This window comes from Takifugu rubripes, chromosome 18 (assembly GCF_901000725.2).
Source record: "Takifugu rubripes chromosome 18, fTakRub1.2, whole genome shotgun sequence".
Lineage (NCBI taxonomy): Eukaryota > Metazoa > Chordata > Actinopteri > Tetraodontiformes > Tetraodontidae > Takifugu > Takifugu rubripes.
Window position 1 is genome coordinate 9,718,515 of NC_042302.1, and position 21,188 is coordinate 9,739,702.

Here is a 21,188-nt window from a genome sequence, read left to right on the forward strand (position 1 = left end):
GTTTGTTTGCCACTTGACTCTTAAATCAGCTGGAATGTCGTAGACAACAACACGCAGGTCTTATAACAGATTAAATAGCATTTGCTTGTAAAACCTGAAAAGCTCGATTAGGCCGCTGGGCTCGGTTAAAGCGACCGTTTAAAGCCTCCACCGGGGGCAATGCTTTCCTCTTCGGGCGTTTTTAGCTCAGCACTTATCATCGGTCAGAGGAAATATTTGTCATTTGGCTTCATATCGTCGTTGCTCGTGTACATTCTGTGTATTGATAACTGATATGAGGTATTTCCCCGGCAGGAAAGTTCTCATTGGAGATTCGATGGAAGCAACATTTGATGCAAAACAGAAATAAAGCTCTTTCTAATACTGCTGCCACCGTGTTGATGTCACGTTTTTCCAAGTCTTTTTGCGTGAAACTTTGAATGTTCTGAAATAAAGCGTCGCCTGGGAATTCTCTGCAGCAGGAAAACGCTCTATTTTGGGATTATTCTTTCCAGAAACATGGATTTAACCCCCAGGTTCGCAAACGCTGAAGCAGTAAATGTAAATGTGCTGTAAATGCACGTGTGATGCCATCACACACAGGTCCTCATCTGATGTGACAGGCTGCCCCCCCCTATGGCGCAAAATGGGGCCAGTCGGCTGCATCTGCCCCCCAGCGCAGACAAAAGAGCCCGGCAGGAAGCTTTTAACGTCCTTCAGGTCTCCGGAGTCACGTCGAGTCAAAGGGTGGAAAATGGCTCCATCTCCTGGAAGCCAGGCATCACTGGGGTTGCTGGTGCGACTTCAGCTCCTCCCCGAGGGGACAGCTTGATGTGGGGAGGATCCTGAGTGGGAGCAGGAACTGCATCGCTTTCATGTTCTGGCTTTGATCCTCGTGTTGCTCCTCATCTGTCTGTGATGGAATAAAGGATTTTATTAATCCGTCAAACATGCAGAGATGAATTTTAGAACGATGCACAGCATAACCTGCTGCCAGCGTCCTCCAGAGACGTCCAGCTCCAGAGACGTCCTCCTCCAGAGACGACCACCTCCAGAGACGTCCAGCTCCAGAGACGTCCAGCTCCAGAGACGACCAGCTCCAGAGACGTCCAGCTCCAGAGATGACCGCCTCCAGAGACGTCCTCCTCCAGAGACGTCCTCCTCCAGAGACGTCCACCTCCAGAGATGACCACGTCCTCCTCCAGAGACGTCCACCTCCAGAGAGGACCAGGTCCTCGTACAGAGATGTCCACCTCCAGAGAGGACCACGTCCACCTCCAGAGACTACTACGTCCTCCTCCAGAGATGTCCAGCTCCAGAGAGGACCACGTCCACCTCCAGAAAGGACCACATCCTCCAGAGACGTCCACGTCCTCCAGAGACGTCCACGTCCGCCACCAGGTGTTTGTTCTGTTTTTAACCCATCAGAAGTAAAACCTGGTCAGCTGCAGGAGTCCAGCTAAACTCTTCAGACATGCAGTCATGCAGAATCATAAATAACAGAACATGAGTGAATGGGCTGTAATGGGCTGTAACCGTCGGCGGGTCCGCCAGGGGGCGCTGCAGGCGGGACCAGGCTCCGCCAGACGCGGAGACATGTGGCTGAGACTTTCGGAAAGCTAAGCTCTGAATTCTAGCCAAAACAACAACCACCGGATAGTGCGGCTCGGCCTTGTTTTCTAGCTGGAATTTACACTGTAAAAACGGTCCAACAGCTGGGAATCCGTTACACTAACGGGTAAGTAACAGCGGACGTGGTTCGCTTAAACGAGCTATCTAGTAGCGAGCTACAAGCGACGTAAGCAGCTGTTGTTGTCTGTAGCAGCTAGTTAGCTCGGTTGAATCGCTGCGCCGCTAGCTGGTTATGTGGTGACCTTCGCTGGGGCTGTTGTCTCGTTCCAACACCGTTTAGACGCGCTTCTCTCGTCCCACCATGAACAGGCGCTTCGGCGGCGCTCGCAGCAGCTTTGTGGCGGACTTGGAGCGTGTTGTTGTCGTGTTGGCACCGCTTGACCGAGCGGATGCTAATGTTGTGCAGACGGGCCGTGTTGACAAACGCACCGAAAGCAGCACAAGAAAGGGCCGAACACGCACAACAAGTGTGCGGCTGCACGTCAGGACGAGCCGCCGTCAGCTGCATCGTTTACTTTCATGTTTACTCGAAGCAGCATCAAGTTTGTGGAAAGGCTAATTTAGCCTCAAATGTCGTGGTGCCGCTTGGAGCCCAAAGTTACCGTTCGGCTCATTTACGGTGTTAATTTAGCAGCATTTGATGGTCTGAAGCAGATTTAGTGAAGAATCCAGGAGGCGCTGGCGGATTTAATCTCTTCCTGTTAACTAGGATCGGTTTTCCTCCCGTTTCGTAGTTAAATATTATATTCAGGTGTTAAAATCAGGAGCTGAAAGTTGGGAGAAGTTTCAGGGAAACGAACCTTTGACGTGGAGTCAACAACAACTATGACCTCATCGGTAAATAAGCACAACAAGCAGGGCAATAAAGTCAAATCAGTGCAGGGCCCAAATCTGCCCCAAGTAGGGCCACATCTGCCCCCAAAGGGAACCAAATCTGCCCCAAGTGGGGCCCAATCTGCCCCAACATACCTGCTTCCTGTAACTTGTTTTAACTCTTTATGGTTTTATTCTGATGTGTATAAACAGGTAAATGATTCGCGTGCAGATTTCCAGCCGTCATCATCAAAGATGAAAAGAGGATGAAATATTCGACCAAACTTAGATTCTAATCAGACCTGAAGACGTTTGAAGTGTCGCCACGTTTGCTCTCCAGCTCTGGGCTGCAGCTTCTGCTGCTTCCTGCCTCCAACATTTTCCTCCTGTTCTTCTGTCCTGCAGCACCGATCCGGTGGTCCCAGCTTCACCATGACCGGAGCTGGAAGTGGTGAGTCCACACACACACACACCCACACACACACACACACCCACACACAGGCCTCCTGACCAGGATCCCCTCCTGTGCAGGTGGTCCGGGTCCGTCCGATGCCACCGATGGCGAGGAGGCGGAGCGGTGTCCCATATGTCTGGGCGTCCTGCCTGCCGGCGAACTCGCCTCGCCGGACAGCTGCTGTCACGTCTTCTGCCTCGGGTGCCTCCTGAGGTGGGCCGAGGTACGGCGGCATCTTGTGATGATCCTCAGCAGCAGGAGAACGTTGAGGAGCAGCTTTGATGTTGTGGGTCTGCTTGAACGTTGCAGATGTCGGCTTCCTGTCCCGTGGACAGAAGACCTTTCAGGAATGTTTACAGATGGGACGGCAGCCGGAGCTGCGTGCAGGTCTGTGGATCCTAGAGCAGACCCCCCCCAGTGGGCTTATTCCTGATTACAGGATTAAGCCTGCTTCTGTGCAGACAACATGTTTTAGAGGGTTTTGGATGAGAGTCCAGGTCCGGGGAACCCATGTTCTGTGTTCCGCTGTTGAAGGTTCCCGTGAAGAAGCTGCTGAGTCGTCCTGGAGCGTCGAGCTGCTGCTGTAGAAACCTCAAAAAACCCAAAGTCTCTGCAAAGTGAGTATTTGTGCTGGTGGAGAACCCAACATGGTGGAGAGCCCAGGGAGGTGAGTCCAGGGTGATTCGGGTGCTTGTGTTCCCCCCAGGAAACCAGCCAGGAGATCAGGAGCGGCGAGGAACCCCGAGGTCAGGAGGAAAGGACTCGTGAGGAAATGTGTGTTTGCAGCTTTCCACACGTTCGGAAGTATTTTACACCTGCGGCGTCCTGAACTGTCACGTCTGTTCCAGGTAACGAGGAGGAGCCGTGGCCCCTGAGCAGGAAGAAGGTGTGTCAGGTGTCCTCCAGGTGTCTTTGTGTGTGTCCCCCGTCCTCACGCTGTCTCTGCCCTCCTGTCCAGGTGAGGGGCTCGTCCTGCTGCTCCTGCTCTGCCCCCCCGACCCCATCGGCCACGTGGACTCAGGACATGTGAGCGAGAACCTGCTGCCTTGGCTGTTTCCTGCTGTGTCCATGCTGATGGTTTCATCCTTCTGTAGTGCAGAAGCTGCCGGGGTGACGGAGGTGGTCCGGAACCACGCGCCCTCCCGGCGCTGTAAAGCACAGGTCCGGGTTTGTCCCTGGGTTTCTGCTGCTCCTTCCGTCCTAGCGGACGCTACAGTGAGGTAAGGACGTCCCGCCGTGGGCGCCAGGAGCGCCGCTCGACCCCGGAGACCCTCTGAAGGTCCCTGTCCTGTTCTGATCCACAGACAGAATTTTCGCCCCGACGATTGGAACCGCGGCTGGTTTCCATTGGGAGGCTCCTCGTCCCTCTTTGGACCTGGACTTTTTGGTGGGTTTTGGAGCGAAACTTTCACTGGGAGCTTTAATCCTGATCCACGCTCACGTTTCTCCCTCCAGCTTGTCAAGGCGTTGGCTGCGCCATCACGTGTCCCAAAGGAGGCGAGAAGAGAAGCAGCCGAGCCTCCAGCTCCGGCGCCGCCGCCCAGGAGCTGGAGGCGGTCCAGGCCCGGCGGTCCACCCGCCACAGCAGGACACAGGAAGTGGTCTCCGGGTCCGGGTCCGAGCCCTCGCCACAGACCTCGGTCTCATCAGACTCCGACTCGTCTACAGGCAGGGCAGGAAGAGCTCCGCCAGCCAAGAGGAAGAGCAGACAGGTGACCAACCGGAAGGCCGTCGGGAAACGGAAACGCACCGGAAGGAAAGGTTCTTCTCCGAGTGAGGAGGAGGAGGAGGAGGATGAAGGTGAGGGGAGGGACGAAGAGGAGGAGAAGAGTGATGAGGATTTGAACACTTCAGAACAGGTCGGTTCTGATGCTGATGGAAGCATCACTGAAGATCAGGACCAGCCCGACTCTGCTGACAGGACAGGACGGGTGGAGACGTTGGGGGACGTTGGGGGACAAGATGCTGAAGAGTCTCAGGGACAATCAAGTGAAGTTCCGGAGGAAGCAGGAGAGGAAGAACTCTCTTCTTCCCCAGAGGAGCACGGAACCCCAGAGAGAGAAGACAGGGAAGAACCAGCAGGCCTTAGTTCCTCGGAGGACGGCCCTTTGGGAGAGACCGGCCCGTCTGGGACGTCCCCTCGGTGTGATGAGCAGGACGATGACATGGACCTTTGTGAGGACCTGCAGCAACAGGAGCCAGAAGAATCTTCAAAGGAGACCAAGCCTGAGCCCCCGGAGGAGGGTTTGGTTCTGGCAGGGTCAAACCCGTCCCAGAGCTCCAGCGCAGCAGAAGAGCCCTCATCGGTCCAGAGCCCTGAGACGGTCAGCAAGGACGCTCCGTCCCCGGATCTGTCCCAGCTCCCCCACATGGAAGAATCGAGGGAACGTTCCTCGGCTGCTGCAGAACCAGCTCCTTCAGAACCTTCTGCCTCTGAACGCCAAGTCACCAAGGAGGAGGAGCCCAAGGACCAGCTGGAGGCGGACCGGAGCGAGGACAGAAGGAACGGCAGACAGCGGCGCTCGCGCTTCCATTCGCCCTCCTCCACCTGGTCCCCCAAGAGGGAATCCAAACGAGATTCCTGCAGGCGCTCGCGCTCCAGAGAACGTGGCGCCAGCCCCCCCTCCAGACGCTCCTCCCGCCCTCGGAGCAGAGACCGGGACAAGGACCGAGACGGCGAGAGGGAATATTCCAGGAGGGAAAACAGCCGCGAGAGGAGGAGACGGCGCTCAAGGAGCCGCTCCAGGTCCAGGTCGCGCTCCAGGTCCAGGTCACGGTCCAGAACACGCTCGTACAGGCGGGCGGCGAGCCCAGAAAGGCCCCCGTCCAGGGAGCGCAGGGGGGGGTGGAGGTCTGGGCAGGGAGACGGCTCGAGCGGCGAGGGACGAAGGAACCACGGAGGCGCTGGACGCTCTGAAAATGGCGTTCCTTCGGAAAGTTCGCCGGACCGCCACAGCTGGACGGAGAACCCCGACTGGGTCACGGAGAAGATCCGCAGCGACGCCGACAACCGAAGCCGCGACCTCGGCAGCAGCCCGCGCTGGGAAGACCGCCGCAGCCGGGCCGGGCGCGGCCGGGGGTCAGGGAGGGGCGGCGGCCGTAGCTTCTACAGCCAGCAGGAGGAGGCCGAGGACGGCCGCTGGCAGCACAGGAACAACAGCTCGGCCACGGGCAACGACGCCTACAGCCGCTTCAACGAGCACCGGGGGGGGGCGCAGGAAGGACGAGGGCGGAGAGGCCGTGGTCGACCGCTCAGGCTGGTCCTCGGCCTCCAGCTGGGCTGTGAGGAAGACGCTGCCGGCAGACGTGCAGGATTATTACTCCAAGAGGGAGCGAGGAGGTCCTGGCGTCTGGAACAGACAGGAGGAGGAGCCGGCGGCGGCGGCAGGTCAGTCACCGGGTCACGGGTCAAGTCCCGACCTTTGAACGTCCCTTAATTCTTCCTCCCTGCTTCTCTAACAGATGCTCCTAAAAGTGAGGCTCCGCCCCCGCCGTTGCCAGGCAACGCTCCGGTGCCCGTGATGAGCGTCCTTCCCGCCCAGCTGAACGTCCTCCAGCATCACTATCCGGTGCGCGGCCCTCTGCCCGTCAGTCTGCAGCCTGCGGCGCCGTACGCCCTCCCGCCACAGGTCCCCATGCACCTGCACCCCGCCCTGCCGCTCCTTCAGGTGCCCGCCGTCGGCGCCCAGGGCCTCCCGCCGCCGCCCCCGCCGCCGCCACCCATGCAGCAAGGCAGCCAGACGGCGTCTGCAGCACAGGAGGGCTTCGCTGCTCAGGTACGATCCGCCACCAACGCCGGCGCCGCCCGCGAGCCTCCGGTCTGTAACCCCCCCCCCCTTCTCTCTTGGTCTAGATGGCGAGCACCGTGTTAGGGTTTGCAAAGCCCGCCCTCCTCGCCACCCCGACCAAAGCCGGCGCTGCCCCGGTGACCCAGAGCCAGCTGCCCTCCAGCCAGGCGGTGCCGTCCTCCACCACTCAGCCCGGACATCCCAGCAGAGCTCAGGCCGACAGCTCCAGGAAGGAGAAGGTTGGTCCCGCCCCCCCAGAAAGGCGGTGGTGTGAGTGCCCCCCCAACCGTGTGTTTGTGCCGCAGAAGCAGCAGATCCAGGAGAAGGCCGTCAACGAGGTGAAGACCGCCATAAAACCCTTTTACCAAAGGAAGGAAATCACCAAGGACGAATACAAGGAGATCGTCCGCAAAGCCGTGGAGAAGGTGAGCACAAGCCCCGCCCCCTTCGCCGCGCCTGAGAAGCTTCAGAACAACGTTTGGTTGAGACCTGAATTATGAACCCTTCGAATTTCCAGGTGTGTCACAGCAAGAGCGGCGAGGTCAACGCCAGTAAGGTGGCCAACCTGGTGAAGGCCTACGTGGACAAATACAAGCACGCCCGCAAGAAATGAGCCGCCATCAGCCGCCGCCATCAGCCGCCGCCATCAGCCGCTCAAGTGCAATTTGTCTCTTGCTGGAAGGAGGCGTCCCTGGACGAGGACGGAGAGCCGCTTTCTTTTGATATTTCTACCTTTTACTGGAAGAAGCTGTTTTTTTCTATAGAATTTCGTATTTTGTTAGGAACCAGAGCGACTCTATCAGAAATTGTAATGCAAGAGCCCTTTATTACAGCTGGCGTGACTACTGTGACCCGCCCCCGCCCCCGCCCCCCCAGGGGCTCCTGGCTGGTACAAGTTATCCCGATCATATAGCTTATTGATTAAATATTTTCAATGTTCTTTTTTAAATATTACGAGATTTCAGGTGAACTAAGAGTTTCTCAGCATTGCCTTGATTCCTCTGTGGTCCCCAAACGGGCCCAGATCCAGTCTGATTGTAATTAGAGCCCTGATTGGTTGACCAGAGTGACGACCGACGGGACGCGGGGCGTGCTCGCGTCCACCGCCCCCCCACATTGTTGAAGGTGGTGGACTCAAAGCTGCTTCCTGATGTGCATCATGTGTATCACGTGACCCGAGGACACAAACAGCAAGGTCCTCATAAAGGTGGAGAAAAACACTGCAATTAAAAGTCCAAATCCAGGCGTGAGTGTGTCCCATTTGTCTACCTGTAGGATAATCAGGATTAATGAGACTGGCCGGTGTTTAAACCGGAGCTTTTCATGGAAATAAAGAATCCAAATACCGTATCTTCAAAATCAATCAAATCAAATCAATCTTTCTTTATATAGCATCTTTTACAATCATAATTGTTTAAAGGTGCTTTCCAGAATCCCTGATGTGTGAATTATACCAGGGGGCACACCTCCTCTGATTTACTATTTTCTTTTTCAGGGGGGCAACAGAATCAAGCGTGATTCTCAGTGAGGTTGCTGCACCTTCAGCAATAGAGTCAACCTCAGCAGGGCTCAGATTATAATGATTGATCCCTGGGGAAACACACGGTGGTCCTGGGATCAGCACAGGGATCACTTCCTTAAACTTAGCTACAGCATTATCTGAAAGACATCTGCTATAGTCAGACTGAGCTCTGAGCATAGAAGAATCCTTAATCATAAATGTAAAAGTGATCAAAGAATGGTCTGACAGGAGGGGGTTCTGAGGGAACACTGACACATGTTCTACCTCAACACCATAAGTCAGGACGAGATCTAGGGTGTGGGTGAAGTTATGAGTTGGTTGGTTTATCTGCTGGAGGAAACCAACTGACTCCAGTAATGAAATGAAGCCATTTCTAAAGCTGCCATTTATAACGTCCACATGGATGTTAAAGTCTCCAATGATAATGACTTTGTCTGTTCTAAGGACCAAGTCAGATAAGAAGTCAGAGAACTCAGACAGGAACTCTGAATGTGGCCCAGCGGGGGGCCGATATACAACTACAAACAAAACTTTTCACGACCATAAGGCGCACTGTATTAAAAGGCGCAGTCTCAGTTACAGGTGCTATTTCTGTATTTAAAACATACATAAGGCACCGTATTATTATTAGGCGCATGCTAAAACATACAGTAAAAAATGACAACGGAAGTAAAACTGAGTTTCGACACATTTATTGAACAAAATATTCATTCTCCCGCCACAAAACCATCAAAGTTTTCATCTTCTATATCTGAACAAAACAGCTGCACTATTTCAATGTCCAACATCCCGAATTCCTCTTGTTAATCATCTGAATCAGACTCACCGAGCGGTTCATCCATGTTGGTGATGCGGCTGGCGCGGTCATGTTGTCGCGGGTCAGGGTCAGGGGTTAGGGTTAACCCTGGGGTCAGGGTCAGGGTTAGGGTTAACCCTGGGGTTAGGGTCAGGGTCAGGGGTTAGGGTTAACCCTGGGGTCAGGGTCAGGGTTAGGGTTAACCCTGGGGTCAGGGTCAGGGTCAGGGATAGGGTTAACCCTGGGGTCAGGGTCAGGGGTTAGGGTTAACCCTGGGGTCAGGGTCAGGGTTAACCCTGGGGTTAGGGTCAGGGTTAGGGTTAACCCTGGGGTCAGGGTCAGGGTCAGGGTTAGGGTTAACCCTGGGGTCAGGGTCAGGGTTAGGGTTAACCCTGGGGTCAGGGTCAGGGTTAGGGTTAACCCTGGGGTTAGGGTCAGGGTCAGGGGTTAGGGTTAACCCTGGGGTCAGGGTCAGGGTTAGGGTTAACCCTGGGGTCAGGGTCAGGGTCAGGGATAGGGTTAACCCTGGGGTCAGGGTCAGGGGTTAGGGTTAACCCTGGGGTCAGGGTCAGGGTCAGGGTTAACCCTGGGGTTAGGGTCAGGGTTAGGGTTAACCCTGGGGTCAGGGTCAGGGTCAGGGTTAGGGTTAACCCTGGGGTCAGGGTCAGGGTTAGGGTTAACCCTGGGGTCAGGGTCAGGGTCAGGGTTAGGGGCGATGGCCACCCTCTCCGGGTAATCCGCGGACAGCCGCTGCGCAACAGTTGTCCTTGCGCGTCTGGAGAGACGCCGCCTCCTCATAAAGCGACACCAAGACCTCCTTGGAAGTGCTCAATGTCCATGTCTTCACCTTGCTTTGTTCCCGCGGAAACTCAGCTTCGTCCTCCTCACTTCCGTTCACTTTCTGACCATGGACTCATGGACATTAAAATGCTCGATTGCCCTTTTCCGCCGCATATTCCACGGCCTGCAGTTTAAAGTGAGCCTCATACGCGTCGCTTGACAGGTGCCATTTTAGGGGGTCGTTACGCGGAGGTGTGCGCTAATCGATGGGCGGAGCGTTTACCGTAGTGCACCCACCAAAGGCGCACAGCAGATTTTGGAACTCAGTCCACACACAAGGCGCACCGTCGATTTTTGAGTAAATCTGTTTTAAGTGCGCCTTATAGTCGTGAAAAAACGTCTGGTGTAAATCTGGTGTTCGGCGCTGCGGCCGCCAGGGGGCAGTAATGACGCCAATAATCAACGTTTCAGACTATTATTAAATTTAATTGGACAAAATTTGCAGGATCTACAGTACATAGTGTTTCATTGAAACAAGTGTAACACTGCTCCTGAGGTCAAGAGACGGCTGACAGACTCTCCAACCACGATGTGCGTCGACATTTCGCTGATGGCGCCCGGGGCCGCGTACGCCGGGTCAGGGTCTCCCACATGAACAACAGTTTACAGCATAAACAGTCAGACAACAAGTCATTCAGTCAAAGATGAAGCCTCACAGCTCCAGGATACTGAAGCTACGGTGACACCACAAATTCAACAACTTGGGTTTTGGTTTGTTTTACAGCTCCAATTAATGTAAAAAAAAAAAGAAAAAAATTAAAGCGTATATACAGTTGAGCTCAATAGTTATATATATATATACATATATATGTACATACAGTATTTTATAAATATAGTAAAATAGATTAAATTACATTGATTTGGTGGTCGTTCATAAATAGGTGTTGGACAACAAGATGGTGGTTGAGCTGCTGTCGGAAGCATCAGGTGACAGTTTCACGTGTTGATCGTGGCGGCGGCGGCGGCGCTTCCTGCCCGACGGTCAGTTTTAACGGCGTCCGACTTAGTTTAGTTGGTTTTAGCAAGTTTAACAGGTTTGTTACAAATACAGCACGTGGTCAAAATTCAAAGTTTTGTTCCATCAAGAGAAAAACGCCCCCAAGAGGGCGAGCGTGTGTGCGTGTGTGCGTGTGTGTGCGTGTGCGCAGGGGCTCAGCATCCTCTGGTCTAGACGCAGTAGTGTCGCCGCTCTCATGCAGCAGCACAATCAGCAGGTCAGTGTGCACAGTCACAGAACTGCACAGCCAGTGTTGCCATAGAAACGGTATAAATACTTGTAGACAGGAAGGAGGGACGCGAGCGTCTCGACACAACACTGAATACTGGTGTTAACGGCTAATGACTCCGGTGCTTCTCCACACACAAATACGTTTTTGGCATCGTCAGAGTAAGAGGCTCTGGTGAGAGGGAGGCTCCAACCGGCCGTGCACGCGTCGCCCACCTTTCTGTGTTCTTACGCCGTCTCCGATTTGAGGCACCTTTCGAAGCATTTGTTTTCAGCTGTAGCTAACTACCGAAGAACGTTGACAAACGTGAAAAGCTGGAAAACTGAAAACGCAAAGATAAAACGTAACGAGAGGAAATGAAAGCGAGCGCCATCTTTGTGGCCTATAACAGCAAACTGTACACAGTTCGGATACATTCTCTCGGAATGGCATGGTAGGTCGCTCAGGATGTCCAGGCTGAGCGTCGAGGGAGTTTCGCCGCTGTGGAATCTGTCGCTATGGCGGCCGTTCAGCGACGCCCCCGGAGGCGTCTAGTGGCCGTCGGCGTGCGCGTCCGGGCCGGCCGAGGCGTTGTGGATCCAGTCCAGGATGATGAGGGTCATGCTGCCGCCCATGACCAGGACACCACAGAGCAGAAAGGCGGTAGCCTGGGGGGAGGGGGGAGTATGAGTGACCTGTCTGTTGCCTAGCAACCCCTGACCGATGGAAGACGTCTTACCCCGATCTTTTGCACAGACTTCATGGATTCCTTCTTGACCAGTTTGATGTAGAAAGCCGAGGGCAGGATGAAGATGAGCATGGCAGCAGCAGAGGCGCCTGCGGGGGGAGCGAGCGAGTTAAAGCAACGGCAGTGGGAGGAGCCACCGCCCGGCAGTGGGAGGAGCCACAGCCCGGCAGCCGCCCCCCTCAGGTACCAGGCAGACGCTTACCGATGAAGCCGAAGATGTCCCTGATGGTGGGGACAAAGATGACCAGCGCGTTGGTTCCGGCCAGCAAGACCAGGGTGATGACGCAGTGCCGGATCCAGCTGAAGTCCTTGGACGCACACAGGAGCTGGTTTACGGAGGTCCGGATCTACAGACACAAGCAGGCTCATGAGGAACCGCAGCCGGCCGCCGCCATAACCACAACATGCTTCCTCGCCGCTTACGGGGAAAAGCACCACGGGGACGGTGAGGGTGACGGCGGCCAGCACGGCCAGGCGGACGATCAGCAGGACCACGTCGGCCTTGAACACCTTGGAGTAGGTGTGCAGCATCTCGGGCTCCACGTGCGCTGCGGAGGGACGGCACAACGTTAGCGCTCAGTGAACCCGGTTATATTCTGACAACAGAACCATAAAGTGTTGCAACAGCGGCGCTATTATCGCCCGTTCCTGGCGTCCAGGAGCGGCCTGGGGGAGCGGTCTCAGGGCGCCGCGCCTCAACACGCAGGTCTCAACCGCTTCCTACATGCTTTGGCATTTGCTCTGGTACCAACCCGCCCACATCTGCTCCTGCCCCGGTTGGATAAAACTCTGGGATCGTTTCAGTCCACACAGATGTTGTCCCACAACAAACAGGGCGGGGCGGCGTCGGCTGGGCTGTTCTAACCTAACCTGTTAGCTAACAACTCTGTTGTTTGTGCACCCGTGGGTTGGTGTCGCTCACCGTTGAAGGTCAGATATCCAAAGAGAGCAGCCAGCAGGTACATGATGAACATGGCCAGGAAGGACACGTTGGCCACGCCCTGCATCTTCTTACGGGAGCGGCTGTTCGAGGGGACGACAAAGACGTCAGAGAAAAGCTTCTTTTTGTTACGCGGCGGTTCGGCGGCGGCCACTCACTCTTTCAGCTCCTCGTACATGGGCAGGATGGAGGGGTGGCACACGAAGGCGAAGGTCAGGATGGGAACGGCGTAGACGGTCTGAGGGACAGAAGCACCGGTCAAGGGGGGTCCTCAACGCAACGCCTGTCTGTCGCCATCTAGTGGCGGGTTTTAGAGCCTCACCTGGGAGTTGAAGACGAAGTATTTTGGCGTGCAGGCGCTCTCGCTGTAGTCCGTGGCGTTCAGCTGGGAATGGTTGGCGTTCAGAACCTTCAAGGTGTCGTTCAAAGCTTCATCCAGAGGCAGAGGACACGGGATCTGGAACTTCTTGATGATCACCTGGATGACAGAGGAGAAAAGGCTGTTTCAGGAGGAGACCCCAGGCGGTCGAAGAGGGGTGACGGCAAGTTCTGCTCACCACAATCAGGAAGAACACCATGCAGAGCAGCGACAGCCCACTTGTGTAACCAAGGTAACCTGTGGAAGGAAACGCAGCTGTGACCGCAACGTTCCACAGAAGCTTGTCTCCCACATCAGTAATAAGCCAGAACCACACACTCGTCCTTTTGCTATCTTTGTGAGGACACCTTCCCAATGAGGCTTTTGGAACTTCATACAACACACACTCATACACACAGGTACACACACTCTCTGCTCACCCAGGTTTCTGAGCAGCGACAGGGGGAGGATGATGACAAAGGAGACCAGCAGCACCAGGTAGTCCCCATTAGTATACCACTCTCTGCAACACAAAACATTCCGGAAATCAAACAAATGTTCCGCATATGAAAACGTTGACGTAGCGGTTAGATCTACGCAGGAGAGGCCCAACAGGGCGAGGCCCCCCCGTGCCAGGACCGAGGTCTGCTCACCCGTTGCTGCCCCCCAGGAAGGCCTGGATGACGATGGGCAGCTCGTACTTGACGATGTAGAGGTAGCTGGACATGGCTGCGGGGACAAAGCAGAGTTAACCTGGGAAAACGAGTGCAGAAGCTGCTCAGCAGGTCCTGGTCCAGCTCAGGTCGGGCCTCACCTCCGATGTTCTGCATGGTGATGGAGCAGGAAGCGGCGAGCTTCCCCGGCATCCCGAAGGCTTTATAACCCAGCTGCTCGTACACCAGCGCGCCTGGGAAGATGGAACCGGTTCAACATTCAGGTAAGACCTTTAAAAGCACCTGAGCAGCTCCTGCTGGCGGCGCCTCACCTCCTTCGTTGGCCGTCTTCAGCAGCAGGTGAACAGAGTAGAGCGAGAAGATGGCCACGGCCACCAGGAGGATCCTGCAGACAGGACAGGGACTTTAGCTGGACGCTAATCCCAGCGCTGCTCAGAGACTTGTGGGGGGGGGGGGGGGGGGGTAAACACAGGGCTGTGAGTCACCTGTGGGATCAGGCCTCCACAACAAACCTCTTAATTCTGCCTGAGAAGCGTCTGAGGGAAGCTTGTGTAACACGCCCGTAGTAGAGCGACGAGATTAGCCCTGAGCTTTTCACTGACTGTGACGGACACGTCACCGTGGAAACCGTTCCCGAACACAAACCTTGACTTTGAAGCCTTTCAGTAACTTTGAGAATAATTATTCTTCTATATTCTTCTACTATTCTACTATTATGGCTTAAAAGCACCTGCATGTTCAGCAGGTGAAGGAGGAACGGAGAGTTTCCACTTGCCTTCGGATTCATTCACTCGTTATTGCGAAACTGCTTCTAAACTAGGAAGGGCGTCTAGGAAGTAGTGATAACAGGCTCGTGGAGAGATAAGGAGCCTGCTCTCCCTCCCAAGGTCACCTGCGTGTCTGTTGTTGCTGATTCATGCAGGGTTCTGTTGAGGCAACCTTCTGAAGCTTCGCCTCCTTCCTCGTGCTCTGGGCTCTAAAGTTCTGCTCTCAATAATTAACGGCTCACAGCAGCAGAACTCGTCCTGCAGCCACCAGGACGAACGTGTCCTGACGGAGGACGTTTCTGTGCGTGTCCACCAGAGGAACTCACACAAAGAGGGCGATGCCGGTGTTGGCCATGGCGTAGGACAGGCCCAGGATGCCGCTGCCCATGATGGCGTTGCTCAGGTTGAACACAGACATGCCGAAGGACGTGTTGCCCTCGTGCTGCGGACACAAACATCCGGATGAAGAGCGGGACGTGTCGGAGCCAACACTTGCAGTTTGGAGCAGGGCAGACTTACATATTCCGTCTCGTATTTCTTCTTTCCCAGGTTGAGCTCAGGGAGGAAGTTCTGGTTTTCAGCAGCATCCATGTCGGCAAATTGGCTGAGACACAAGGACAAAGTCAGCGTCTCCACGAAGCTTCTTCCACGTGTTTGTGCACCAAAGCCAGTCTCACCTGCACAGCGGGACCTTCTTGGGACAGTCCGGGTAGGGGTATTCCTGGCTGTTGGAGCTGCTGCTGTCGTCCTCCGGAGAGATGTTGAAACGACTCATTTCCGTTTTGGTGGAAGGTTGTTTCATACTAATGTAACACAAAAGAGGAGGTTTTCATTCACTTCAGTCATTTTCCTGCAGTCATTTCCCCCCCCACACACGCCTCACACACACACACCAACCAATATTGACTCTCCCGATCATGTGACTTGGGGAAGGGGGGGGTGCGCTTGTAGGGAGGGGGAGGGGGAGGGGGGAGATGACGCACCGGCTGTGGAAAAATACCAGACCGGTTACTGTGTCCACCAGAGACCCTGAGAGGCGAGATTAAAGAGAGAAAGACAGACAGAGACAGACGGACGGACGGACTTAAAGCCGCATCGAGCAGATTTTGCGCACATTTCCTCCGGGAATCCTCTCAATTGTGGAATGTTGTCAGGCGGGACATGTTTCACACATCCGGGAATCAGAACTGTGAATTTCAACGATGTGGGATCAAATAAAGTTTATCTTATTTTATCTAACATAAATGTATGACGCTTCCTGTCCCTCATTTTTAGCGCGTATGCGCGCCAACAATTGAAACGTCGGATGCGCAAAGGCGCGGCCCAAAGCCGCTTCCAGGGCAACAATGGCACGTGTTGTCCTTTTATGGACAGAACCATAATAGAACCACAGCGGGTTGTGCGGCCGCTCGCCGGCTCAGGTGGATCCGCGGTGCGGCCACAGTTGAAGGATCCACATGGCGATGCGGCGTCACCGCCTCCGCGCGCACTGCAGGACCGCGCCGCTCCTCCTTGGTTATTTATTCTGGGCTGGGCTGACCCGGTGAAGAGGAGCCACCCGGTTATTGTCTCGTCTGACACTAGGATGAAACCGTCACACGCACGATGCGCACATATTCTCCTAATGAGGGTTTTGGTGGCGAGGCAGCCACAAAGGTCGGTGGAGGGTTGCGCGTAAAGGCGACAGAACTAGAAAGACGTCGTCTTGAGTCTAAATATAGATTGCGGAAGAGACGACACCGATTTAGGGCAGAATATTCGGTGACGCGGACCCGCAAATCCGGTATCATGAGGGAGATGGCGGGTTTCTTACCTGATGGAGATCTAATGTCGGTAAAATCCGTCCAGTAAAACAGGAGAAGCCAACGTCCGGATGATTTCTTCAGATAAAAAAAGAGTCCTTTGGTGTCTTTGGGTTTAAATTGATAAATAGGAAACCAAAACGCGTCTAATTATCAGACAGAATCCGAAACCAACGAAAGAAACCAAAAACCCAAAACCTGTGGGTACTGTGGGAGCAGATCTAATATGAGCTTTAAGGGAAACGTCCGGGTGCGAGCCGCGCGGTGATGGAGCCAATTGTGATGGAGGAGGGGAGCCGCGGCCTTTTATATGCTGAGCTTGTTGCATCAGCCAACAGGAGGCGGAGCAGGGCGGGGGGGGGGGGGGGGGGCGCACGGCTCCTGCAGAGCGTGTGTACAAACAGAGGGTCCCTGGAAAAGACTCACAATGACGCCTTAATGCCTCCTCACACTGTCCGGGAATGGAAGGTGGAATTCTTGGGCTGGAACGTGGAGAGAGAATTGTGCGTCTTTGGTGCCGAACAGGATGAGAATCGAGATGATGAGAATCTGCTCTGAAAGCATGAAAGCAGCTTTAAAAGTCACCGCGGATCTTCGGTGATCTGAGGGTTTGGATCTCCTGGTTCTCACCACCGCGGTGAAGACTGTTCACGGACGTCCTGGACGTCTGTCACTCTAGATCAGCCGTAAACTGAGCTTCAAAGGCAGCCCTCCCAGTCCCACACACACACACACACACACACGCACACACACACTCACACACACACACACACACACACACACACAGAGTCATGTGACAGGTCGTCCTGAGCCTCATTCACACACCCTTGGCTTTCTCCCTGCTCACACAGTTCTTTATGTGCTTGGTGTGTATTTAAATATTTATAGAACTATTTAAAACGCGACACTTCCCAAATGTGACGTAAATTCGCGTCTATCGCCCTCTGCTGGTAGGCTGCAGTCAACCGAGAAGCCACGCCCCCTTTGGTCACGCTAGGCGACGCTAAAATGTCAGCCTTTGTTAAACAAAGAGGACGTTCTCCTCGAGAAGATATCAGGCGACATCTTTAGGCTCTCCCCCGCAGGCGTGGTGGACTGGTACGCAGGTGGAACACAGAGGACGAGTCGTGGCTCCTCAGGGTTTCCAGAAATGAGCACTTTCTTATTGTAACGCTACAATTATATAAAAGTCGTGACAAAGACAGTGAAATGGGGAAAATAAATCAGGTTAGCCTGGTTTGGCACTAGTGAAGGTAGGTCTTCGCTACTGTAGCAAAGCTACAAACATTCCTGCAGCCTCGGTCACACACGAGACGGCTGCGTGGCTCTGACTGGCAGCTTTGTTAGGGGCTTTAGCTCGACCCTGCAGAAGTAAGAAGGATCAGAAAAGTAGAGCGTGGGGGCCAAGGGCTGGAGTACAACACACACACACACACACACACACACACACACACACACACACAGGGATGGAACCAGGCTGCCACCAGCCAAACTTCCTGCCAATCAAACTGCCACACTTGCAGTAGTTTCAGCTTCAGAATGATACACTCTGATGCTAATGCTAACAGTGCCGCCTTTGTCGCATGGCGCACCAATGCTGAGCAGCGTTCTGGGATGTTTAAGAAACACGGACACCGAGATTCTACACGATAGCATAACTTTGCTGCAACGATAGCGTTGAGCGAACATGTGTGCGTGCAGACAAAGGTGTATTGAGACATTAATTTAACCCGCATAGATGTAGCTTTTTCATTTTGGTGCCACTTTAATATTTTACTGCAACAGATGGAAAGTTGGTCTTTTTTATTTGATTTGGTGTTGTGAAGTTTCTGGATTCGCCTGTAGTTGTTTCACAGGTGCTGTGAATGAAACTCAACTAAAGTTTGTATCAAAAGGACTTTTGGCACTAAATAAGTGCGGAGATATATAAAGAGGTCCGGGCCCATGACGGAGCCTTGGGGAACTCCCCAAAAATGCAAATCCTGCACGTTTGTTGATGACCCACATTGTCAACACAAGAAACGCTGTTAAAAAAGACTGCAGATGTAAATTTAAACCCACACAAACCAGGAACAAAGGTTTGGTCCCCATTTGTGCACCTGCTCTAACGTCTGGACGGGCATTCGTGGACAACTGGACCCGCTCACCCTGACAGAGCTAATAACCTCCTTGGCTTCCCTCCACTGTCTTGCGTAAACCCACTGACCAAATGAAAACCTCCCAGGACATCGTATATAACTGTGCCAGTCTCCTGCCAAGCCCCCCTCCTGCGTCCTGACCAGATCGCTATCATAGCTGTCCTCCACCTGCCCGACTCCCTCCAGGGTATAGCTATTAACTTTTCATTTTTCCTGACTTTGGAAGGGGGATTTTCTTCTCCTCGACCTTTCTCAGCCATCCCTGCTGTGAGGCTTCTAGGAACAAGAGGATCTTTATTACAAGACAGACGGACCAGCTCTTCTTCTGTGCTTCAGGAGATCTCATGATAAGCTCTGCTTAATGGGCAAAAACTTCAAGGTCATTGGGTTTTTCTACACGGGTCAGAGGGAAAAACTGCTTGTACTCCATCCGACGAATTAAAGATTTTTCATAATGGACGCTGTGATGCCGTCAGGACTCCTCGTCCTGCGTCCTTCCACACCTCGTTTCTCCGAAACGTGTTGCTTTTATCACACATTCCGTGTTTTGTAGGTGTGTCTGCACATTGTTGGCGTGAATGTGGCCGCCGTTTGGCGCAGGCGACACAAAGGCTGCCGGTGGCCATCAGACTGAAAACCAAACAAAGTCACCAGAGAAGTGAGTTTTCTTTTGGAAACCTTGTCATGTCGCTCACATCCTGATCGGACGTGAGGCCTGCGACAGGATCGGACTCGCAACGTAAACATTCCTTAGCCAAACAAGCCCTGTTAGCACAGTGGGAAAACCCGCGAGGGTGCGCCGGCCAGCGCTGGAAGCTCAACACAGTTTGAACTGAGCTCCAGCAGCTTTGCATGAAGTGTCACAACCAGTTTCCTCTTTCTGACTGATTCCTGGTCAAATTAGTACCAACGATTAGCTAACTTTTGCATTGTGCAATCAAAACCCACGAATCAAACCTCAGAATTCTCAAATTCTATGAAGAGAATGAAAACTTTCAGAAATTGCGCAATTCGAAACGAGTTTTAATCCCCGCTCGTTTTAGATACTTCCTTCGCTTCTCTTTCGACACGCTAATCAGAGCTACGTTAGCAGGCTTCTCCGTCCTCGGCGTCCCGGCTTCGTTGCTCCGTTTGACTGAGATAAAATCTCTCTCCAGCTTTCTACATGAATTATTTGATTCGGTTTTCACAATGTCTCGATGTGCTGAAGCATCTCTTGATTCTGCAGAATTACATTAGTAATCCGCTTAGTGGTGGGAAAGTGGTTTAGCGCGCACATTCTTTATGACAGGAGCACAAATGGGGGATCACGCTAGCCTTAGGGGCCCCAGAGGGGAGGCCGCTCGTCTCGCTCTACAAAAACTTTCCACCCAGGATGGACCAGGGCCGGTCCTCTGAACCCGCTGACTCTGCTGCGGGTGTGCTATCGTGGAAAAATGAGACGGGATGAAATTGAGACGTTTACAAAACTGGGCCAGAGTTCGTGAACCATTTACACATTTTTCAATGGGCCATTAAGATTAGGGTGCCGGGAGTTCAGAGCAGCCATACTATACCGTACCGTACTGTGCCGTAGCATATCGTACTGTACCGTAGCATATCGTACTGTACCGTACCATACTGTGCCGTACCATATCGTACTGTACCGTAGCATATCGTACTGTACCGTACTGTACTGTGCCGTAGCATATCGTACTTTACCATATCGTACTGTGCCGTAGCATATCGTACTGTACCGTACCGTACTGTGCCGTAGCATATCGTACTGTACCATATCGTACTGTACCATATCGTACTGTACTGTACCGTACTGTGCCGTAGCATATCGTACTGTACCGTACCGTACTGTGCCGTAGCATATCGTACTGTACCATATCGTACTGTACCGTAGCATATCGTACTGTACTGTACCGTACCATACCGTACCATATCGTACTGTGCCGTAGCATATTGTACTGTACCGTACCATATCGTACCGTACCATATCGTACTGTACCGTACCGTACTGTACCGTACCGTACTGTACCGTACCGTACTGTACCGTACCGTACAATATCGTACTGTACCGTACTGTGCCGTAGCATACCGTACCATACCATAGTAAAACACAACTGAGGTAAATTTAGTAATTAAAAATAAGTTATAGCAAAGTAAAGACATCTGTTGATATGGAAACGGAGGAGGTAGTTGGGACTTACAGCCAGAACGACCATGTGTGTTTAGGTAGGAGAGCAGCTGCTCCAGCGTCCTGCCGTCCTTTAATGGAGCGTGATAACCAAGGTAACTAAGTTAGCAGTAGCAGCAGAGTGGACGTCCTCCAGATGCAGTCACAATGGATTACATAACTCAGTAGGCTGCCTTTGATCAGAAAGCTTTTATCTATGGAAGATCAAAGGTCAAAGTCCCTCCGGAATCACAGCTCTTTCTTTACTTGAACAGTCCCCAAATAGACTAGAGAACTATCACAGGTAGGCAGACGTAGAGACAGACCCAGAGACAGACCCAGAGACAGACCCAGAGACAGACCCAGAGACAGACCTAGAGACAGACCCAGAGACAGACCCAGAGACAGACCCAGAGACAGACCTAGAGACAGACCCAGAGACAGACCTAGAGACAGACCCAGAGACAGACCCAGAGACAGACCTAGAGACAGACCCAGAGACAGACCCAGAGACAGACCCAGAGACAGACCCAGAGACAGACCTAGAGACAGACCCAGAGACAGACCT

General features: G+C 53.5%; 2 protein-coding genes across 4 annotated transcripts in view; one reads left to right on the forward strand and one right to left on the reverse strand.

Moving 5' to 3' along the window:
* The first annotated feature begins 1,548 nt into the window (after window positions 1-1,548).
* On the forward strand, window positions 1,549-7,911 carry scaf11 (SR-related CTD-associated factor 11). The gene is given in 16 exon segments (XM_029851654.1): window positions 1,549-1,717; window positions 2,830-2,875; window positions 2,956-3,101; window positions 3,188-3,265; window positions 3,413-3,495; window positions 3,585-3,652; window positions 3,727-3,764; window positions 3,837-3,904; window positions 3,973-4,098; window positions 4,183-4,265; window positions 4,334-6,084; window positions 6,086-6,266; window positions 6,341-6,654; window positions 6,732-6,905; window positions 6,972-7,091; window positions 7,184-7,911. Coding segments are annotated over 15 exon segments (3,345 nt in total). The 5' UTR covers window positions 1,549-1,717; window positions 2,830-2,856; the 3' UTR covers window positions 7,280-7,911.
* Window positions 7,912-10,227: 2,316 nt separating this feature from the next.
* The window catches only part of slc38a2 (solute carrier family 38 member 2), a 16,607-nt gene continuing 5,646 nt past the window's right edge, over window positions 10,228-21,188 (reverse strand). The window contains exons 1-16 of one of the 3 annotated variants that reach the window (XM_029825835.1): window positions 16,330-16,617; window positions 15,194-15,319; window positions 15,036-15,120; window positions 14,843-14,958; window positions 14,061-14,134; window positions 13,890-13,982; window positions 13,729-13,804; window positions 13,516-13,598; window positions 13,275-13,333; window positions 13,040-13,195; window positions 12,876-12,955; window positions 12,700-12,800; window positions 12,201-12,325; window positions 11,980-12,124; window positions 11,769-11,866; window positions 10,228-11,697 (exon numbers count right to left, since the gene is read on the reverse strand). In XM_029825835.1, coding sequence (XP_029681695.1) covers window positions 11,581-11,697; window positions 11,769-11,866; window positions 11,980-12,124; window positions 12,201-12,325; window positions 12,700-12,800; window positions 12,876-12,955; window positions 13,040-13,195; window positions 13,275-13,333; window positions 13,516-13,598; window positions 13,729-13,804; window positions 13,890-13,982; window positions 14,061-14,134; window positions 14,843-14,958; window positions 15,036-15,120; window positions 15,194-15,318 — 1,533 coding nt within the window. In that variant the 5' untranslated portion in view covers window position 15,319; window positions 16,330-16,617 and the 3' untranslated portion in view covers window positions 10,228-11,580. Of the gene's footprint in view, window positions 11,698-11,768; window positions 11,867-11,979; window positions 12,125-12,200; window positions 12,326-12,699; window positions 12,801-12,875; window positions 12,956-13,039; window positions 13,196-13,274; window positions 13,334-13,515; window positions 13,599-13,728; window positions 13,805-13,889; window positions 13,983-14,060; window positions 14,135-14,842; window positions 14,959-15,035; window positions 15,121-15,193; window positions 15,320-16,329; window positions 16,618-21,188 lie in introns of those variants that run through there. The other 2 variants (XM_029825836.1, XM_029825837.1) reach the window with 2 other exon arrangements.